Below are 7,181 nucleotides of genomic sequence, written 5' to 3' on the forward strand. Positions count from 1 at the left end.
AACTTGTGCTCCCAGGGGCGAGGGGGCTTTGGGGAGACAGCGCAGAACCCATAACTCACTTTTATCTGGAGTGCTGGGGCTGGCCTGGGCAGGGGGAATGCAGAGGGTCCCCCGTGCACAGGGCAGGGCCCCAGAGCGCTTTCCCAGCCTGGGAGCCCGCGGCAGTTGGGGGATCGGTTTCAGGGCGATGCTGGTAGCGGAGTTCACGGTGGCTTAGTGCAGCAGTGGCTAATGGGGAACAGATGCGAGGGTGCTTTGTGCTGGAGCGGGCCTGGAGGCACGGGAGTGGGGGACATCGCTTCCTGCACCTGTGGCACTGCCTCCGTGTCCCTGTAGAGTGGTCACAGGCCCCCCGTGCTGGCTGGGGTGAGGAGGCAGCAAGGAGGCAGCCGCTGATCTGCCTTCCCAGCTTATGTGAGCCCTTTGCCCCTCAGGAGCAGCCCAGAAACTGCGCTATTGGGGTCTATTCCAAAAAAATAATTTATCAGGTTGATATTTCATGTACATAAATATTCATCTCTGTGGCTATGTACAGATGCAGCAGGAAGCCGGCAGCAGTGGGGCTCCCACCCAGAGACACTTCCACCGAAGTGCTGGCCAAAGCCCATCTCCCTGGGCAATGCCATGGGCATCCCACACAGTTCCTGCCTGGACAGGATCTAGCTCCCTCTGCCAAACAATGCCAGGCAGGTCTCAGCCAGGACTGATGGCTCAGTGCCCAAACGGAGCCAGAAGAGAGGGACACCCTGCCCCAGCATTGCAGCTCAGGGCCCTGCCTGCCCACTGCTCACCCCAAACAAAGCAGGGAACCTCCTGGGGAGCCTGGCAGCTTTCAGAGCCAGAAACCTGGACCTGCTCCCAGCAAGGGCAGAGGCAGCCTTGGCATCACCCTTCCCTGCCCGCCCTTAAGTCCTCACACTGGGGTAGGAGAAGAGGCGGGGAGCCAGCGGCAGAGGGTCGTGAGTGAAGACGGAGTCGTCGGAGGAGCAGGAGCTGGCAGTGTCCTCGCAGGAGGGTGAGTACTGCTCGAAGGGCATGGAGAGGTCCAGGTACTGCAGGGAGGGACGGTGCCATCACCACCAGTGCTGTCAGTGCCCATGCTGCCCACCCCCACCAGATCCTCCACCTCTCACCTCCTCCGAAACGGCTGCCAGTATCTTGTCCAGCCCCTCCACAAGCTGCTTGAAGGTGGGGCGCTGCGAGGGCACGGCGTGCCAGCACTCCCGCATCAGCATGTACCTGGGGGGCAAGTGGTGTTAATGGGGTCTCACTGTGCCCCCTGCCTCCCTACCTGGCCGGGACTCACAGCTCATGGGTGCAGTTAGATGGCCGGTCCATGCGGTGCCCCTCCTTCAGCAGCTTGAAGAGCTCCTCCACAGGGATGCCGGGGTACGGGGAGCCCCCCAGTGTGAAGATCTCCCACATCAGGATCCCGAAGGACCACCTAGGATCACACATGGCAAAGGGGGGGGTCAACCATGTTCAAGGGTCCTTCCCCAGCTTGCCTCTCTGCACCCTGCAGTGCTGTGGGAGCAGGGATGGCAGAGGGTGGCATCACCTCGAGGGAAGATGTGCCCCACTGCTGCTGTCCCCATGGAACATCTCCATCCTACTCATGGGGACCCTCCAGTATGTGCACAACTCCACAGTGCTGCCTTGTCCCACACAGACAACACACCCTCATTCCCCCCCAGGACTCACACATCGCTCTGGTGGGTGTAGACACGGTCGAACAGGGCCTCTGGTGCCATCCACTTCACTGGCAGGCGACCCTATGAGAGCAACCCCCTGCTCAGCTCAGCCCTGGCTGGGGGTCCCTGTGCCCCTCTCCCGGGACCCCCACTCACGTTGCTGGTTTTCTTGTAGTAGTCGATGTCATGGACGTCTCTGGCCAAGCCAAAGTCAGCGATCTTCATCACGCTCTCTGCCGTCACCAGCACATTGCGGGCGGCCAGGTCACGGTGGATGCACTGCGGGGGGGGAGCGTTGCCCACAGGGGTGTGAGATGGTGGCTCCAGCTCTGTATGTCCCCTCCACACACCCAGAGGTGCTGTTTCTCTCCCACACACCCCCCAGCACTTCTGCAGGGGTGGGGCCACCCCCTCATCAGGCTTTCTGCAGTGACAGGCGCACTGCTGGGACACACACACTCCTCGGGGGGTGAGTCAGGCTTTGAGCCCCACATTTCTGGGGAGATACTGCCTTGAGCTTTGCTGGATGGGGCTGGTAGGTTCTGGACAGCCTGTGGGAATGGGCTGGGCTCCCTCTCCGCGGAGACAGCAGGTTCACCAGGGATACACCGCTCTCCTGTCACCACCATGCCCTCCCCAGCTGTGCCCAGCACAAGCAGCCTGTGTGGGCTGTGCCAGCCCTACCCGCTTTGACTCCAGGTACTCCATGCCACGGGCCACCTGGTAGACGCAGGAGACCAGGTCCTTGAAGGAGAGCTGCTCCTCAGGCATTGCCGTGACGTCAAAAGCATAGTCGGGTGTCGGGGGGCGGCGGGCACGGAGGTACTCGCGCAGGTTGCCCTTTGCGGCAAACTCCACAATCACGTACAGCGGCCCTGGGAAGGGCAGCCACTCACTCAGCTCCTGCCCTGTCCCTCCCCAGTCGGCCACTGTCCCCAGCAGCCCCCATCCCCTGGTCATGCTCCATGCCCTGTCCAAACCCTGCCCGCACAGCCGCCTCACCATCCTGTGTGCAGACTCCCAGGAGGTTGATGATGTTCTTGTGTTTGTCCATGAGCTTCATCATCTCCATCTCGGATATGAGGTCAGCCAGGTCCTTGTCAGTGGCATTGTCTGGGGAAGGAGGGCAGTGTCACCGTGCCAGCTGGGTGGCACTCCAACCCGGCACTGATGCCACCTCTGTGTCCTGGGACACTGGCACAGGAGTCTTTACCTTTCAGCATTTTGACAGCTACAGTGACAGCTCTGTCTGGCCGGTCTCTGTCGATCCCGTAAGCCTCTGCCCGCACCACCTGGCCAAAGCAGCCTTCCCCCAGGGGCTTCCCCAGCACCAGCCTGGCAGGGACAGGCAGAACCGTGAGGGACCACAGAGGTGGCCCCACTCCCCACCACCACACGGACGAATCCTGAGGGGCAGAGGCAGTGTGGCTGCCCCTCTCTGTCCAAGCTGAATCCCAGCGCCCCAGGGTACAGAGGTGCTGAGGTGTCTGGTGGTGGCCAGAGACCTCCCCATCTGTCACCCACATGCTGCTGTCCCTGGGGCAGCTGGGAGAGCAGCCCCCAGTCCCTGCCCCACATGGCACCGTACTTGTCTCGGGGGAACTCCCACTTGGCATCAAGGGGCAGGTCCAGCTCCATGACACCAGCCAGCATTGGGGCACAGCTGGAGGAGAGACGGGTGACGCGCATCAGGGATGTGCTGGACTTCCCGGAAGAGCTGGAGTCCAGGGAGAACTGTGGAGACCAAGGGACCTCAGCCATCCTGCCCCATGTTCCAGGGCCAAAGAGAGTCCCAACAGTGCTGCACAGAGACCCTCACTTGGAGCAATGGGGTGAGGGAGCCACAGGAGGCAATGGGGAGGGGAAGCCCCAAAGCTGGTAGCAGGGTAAGGTGTGACGGGTACAAGTGGCACTCGTGGAGCCAGTTGGTCACCAAGGTCTCCCCTGTGCCCAACAGGGCTCCAGCTCATCACCCACCTGTCGGATGAGTGGGAATTTGGAGAGCTTGTGGACCGCCATGGGCTCCAGGTGCTGCTTGCTCGACTGAGTCTGCATCCGGCACAGCACCATGATGATGATGGCCATGGCCACGGCCAGAGAGCCTGAGGTGTAGATGATGATGTCCGTGTACTTGGCCTCAGGGGCTTCAGCTTCCCGCACCAGCTCCTCCTCTGGGGAGAGCGAATGAGTTGACCTGAGGCATGGCCTCTGCGTGCCAGGGGCCAATGACCCCACCCCAGGACCCCCCCCTACCTGGCAGGACGGTGAGCCAGGCAGACTGGTAGGAGAGGCCGATGGAGTTCCCTGCCAGGCAGGTGTACTCGCCAGCATCCTCCACGGAGACATTGCGCAGGTACAGCACCTCCACCTCAGAGCTGTTGATGTCTGCAGTCTGCCAGGGAAAGGGATGGATGGTCAGCATCCCTCTTCCTTGGGGGGCTCTGTGCACCCCTGTCACCACTTTAGGGTGGATATCTGGGATCTGGGCGCTTCCAGCCCTTTTTACCTTGAGCACTTGCACGTAGGGGACCCCATCAGGACCGTAGTTGCTGCCGTTCACCTCAATGTGCTTCAGCCACTGGATGTGGGGCTGGGCATCGCTGTAGACCTTGCAGAAGAACTCCACATCACTGCCCACAAGGGCCGTGGTGTTGGCGGGCAGCCCGGCCTGCAAGATGGGCCTGTGCGGGGACCTCTCTGTGCACAGGGAGCAGAGCGGTGTCACTGACACAGTGGCCCAGAGCAGGGGCTCCTTTCTCCCTCCCTCTCCACCCACCGTGGAGCCACGGAGAGCCCTTCCCCAGCCCTACAGCAGACCAGTGCAACATGAGCCTGGTCTCCATCCCACATCCCTGGGGTGCAAGGGACACGTGGGCTGCACCAGAGAGAAGCCACGAAGCTCCTCCACCCCCTTCCCCTGACCCCAACCCCTCTGCCTGGCGTGGGGGGAGCCTGGACCAGCGCTGTGCTGAGGAGCCCTCACCCAGCACATCCAGGAGGTAGCTGTAGCGGATGCTGCCAAACCTGTTTTCCACCAGGCAAGTGTAGTTGCCGCGGTCAGAGGGCACCACACTCTCCATCACCAGGCTCCAGTGCTGATGCCGGAGCTGCCGACGGGGGAGATAAGGCAGCAAGGTGAGATGGGGGAGATGGATCCCAGGAGGGGAGGTGTGGTAGGGGGAGTTGGCCCGTACCCGGATGCCCCCGATGCGGTGCTCCCCCCGGAACTCGCGCCCATTCTTGAACCAGCGGATGCTGGGGCTGGGGCTGCCCGAGGCCGGGCAGCGGAACTTCACTGTGTTCCCCGCGGGGACCGCATACAGCTTCTTGTCCATCCGGTGTGGGTGAGTCCAGTAAGGAGCTGGGGACATGTGGGACATACATTGGGAGGGGGCCAAAGGGCAGCAAAGGGCCTGTTCCCAGCTGCCTCTGCTGGGACTGGGAGACAGTATGTCCCATGTCCCTGGTTCTGCTCCAGCTGCCCTTTTCTGCAGTGCCCTGGCATGGTACTGACCTCTGGGCACATAGATGGGCTCCTCATTTTGGTCTCTGTGGGGACTGTCGCCATCACTATCTTCATCATCATCACCTGATGCCAGGGAGTCTGCAAAAGGAAATGGATTGAGAGGGACATCCCTGCCCGCAGGGCTGGGTGGGCAGTGGCTGCCTTGCTGCCCTGGGGGTTGCTGGGCAATGCCAGGGCCCCTACCCACAACGGAGATGGTGAAATTGCGCAGGATCTCCCCAGTCCCCCGTGCCCGGCACACGTAGAGCCCTGAGTCTTCATAGGCAACCTCCGAGATCTCCAGCAGACTCTGCCGGAGATGGATGCGACCTCCCGAGACAAGAGGCCGAGACTCCTTGTACCAGATCACACTGGCACCGCTCTGGTTGGCATCACAGTACAGCTTCAGCACATTGCCCGGGTCCAGCAGGAGATGTTCTTCTTCTGACTCCAGCAATGGGCTCTCAAATAGCTCTGGAGAGACACGGTGAGTGCCCATCCTGGTGCTCACCCCTCCCAGGACCCCACTACATGCCCACCCCAGAGCAGAGAACATTTGGTGTGACACAGGCTGGTGCCCAGCTCTGCCACCCCGGAGGCGGGAGAGACTCTGCCCTAGGGCACAGGGACATGCTTTCCCCAGTGGCATGTCCTGTCCAAGGCCACACATGGCACCATCCTTCCACCACTCCCAGTGGCACAGGTGCTCCAGCCCATTCATTCTGCTTCACTCAACCCAGCAACAAACCCACCCGGCCACCCATCGTTGGACCTTCACATGCCACAGGCACGGCCGGGACCATTATGCCTGGCTGTCCCTGGAGATGCTCAGGCTGGCAGCAGGGCCTTGCCTGCCCATGGCCAGCAGCAGCGTGTGCACCTGGAGGGCAGACACCACCTGGTTGCCAGAACGGCAATACCAGCGCAGCCTGACTGCCCGCGTGCAGTGGCCTGGGGGTCAAAGTGCGTCCCCAGCCCTCTGCGTGGCCAGTACGGGTGGGATGTGAGGTAGCTGGGCCTCTAGTCCCCTGGGACACGTCCTCCTCCCGTACCCACCATGGCAGAGCACTGCCGGCACCTCACCAGGAGCCACGCAGAACTGCGACAGCCCACGGCAGTCACGCCACCCCGCTCTGCCACGCATATCCACCGAGCGAGCCAAGCCTCCGCGGCACAGGGACAGCCTGTCTGGAGCCACCTTGCTCCTCCCAGCCTCCACACCTCCTCTCCCGGTGATGGAAACGCTGGTCCCCGTGCCATGTCCCCGGCTCCCGCCAGCCCAGCCCCGCAGGCAGAGCAGTGGGGCTGCGTGCCCAGGGTGAGCACTCGCACCTCCAACCCGGGGCTCGGTGCCCATCTGGGATGGGGAAAGTATTCAGAAAGCATGACTCCCTTCCCGCCACCTCCCGGCCCCGCTTCGCCCCCCGCAGCCGTACCTGGCTCCATCGCCTTGCCCTGGGCAGCCGCCGCCAGCAGCAGCCCTGCCACGACCTGTAAGAGGGGCCGCATCTTCCAGGCCCCCGCGGCGAGGGGGGTCCCACCCTGCGGGACAGGCAGGGCCGGGTGAGCGGATCCGGGCGAGCAGCCCCCTCCCGTCCCGGGGCACCGGGAAGCAGCGGCGCGGAGTTCCCAGGGCACGGCGACAGTGGGTGAGCATGGAGGGGAGGCAGAGAACGGGTGTCCCTGGGCAGTCTGAGATCCCTTACAGAGCTTCCCCCCCTTGGGAGTGGGCATGGAGAGGGGGGAACACCCCGTTTGGATGCCGGGAACACGACTCGTCCTGCCAGCGGCAGCCTCGTCAGGGCGCTGGGGGAGGTTTACCGGGGGAAGGGGGGCCGTGGGGATTCCAGGGAGGCGGGAGAGTGTCCCGAGTGGGGGATCCCGAATAGTCCCGGGGGCGAGGGTCGCGTTGTTACCGGTGGTGACGGACTCCCGCGGCGGAGCCGCCCGCGCTGCGCGAGGAGGGCCCGGGCAAAGTCCGGGGG

General features: G+C 63.2%; 1 protein-coding gene across 1 annotated transcript; it reads right to left on the reverse strand.

Annotated features, from left to right (window-relative positions):
- Window positions 1-461: 461 nt before the first annotated feature.
- On the reverse strand, window positions 462-7,181 carry FGFR4 (fibroblast growth factor receptor 4). Its single transcript, XM_032703328.1, has 18 exons — window positions 7,113-7,181; window positions 6,633-6,738; window positions 5,401-5,670; window positions 5,206-5,295; window positions 4,886-5,052; window positions 4,675-4,798; window positions 4,198-4,388; window positions 3,945-4,083; window positions 3,669-3,862; window positions 3,280-3,425; window positions 2,905-3,026; window positions 2,694-2,804; window positions 2,376-2,566; window positions 1,848-1,970; window positions 1,702-1,772; window positions 1,307-1,444; window positions 1,134-1,239; window positions 462-1,052 (listed from the first exon to the last, which is right to left on the reverse strand). The coding sequence occupies exons 2-18, from the start codon at window positions 6,703-6,705 to the stop codon at window positions 906-908; spliced, it is 2,403 nt and encodes an 800-aa protein (XP_032559219.1). The 5' UTR covers window positions 6,706-6,738; window positions 7,113-7,181; the 3' UTR covers window positions 462-905.

The sequence above is a fragment of the Chiroxiphia lanceolata genome, chromosome 15 (genome assembly GCF_009829145.1).
Source record: "Chiroxiphia lanceolata isolate bChiLan1 chromosome 15, bChiLan1.pri, whole genome shotgun sequence".
NCBI lineage: Eukaryota > Metazoa > Chordata > Aves > Passeriformes > Pipridae > Chiroxiphia > Chiroxiphia lanceolata.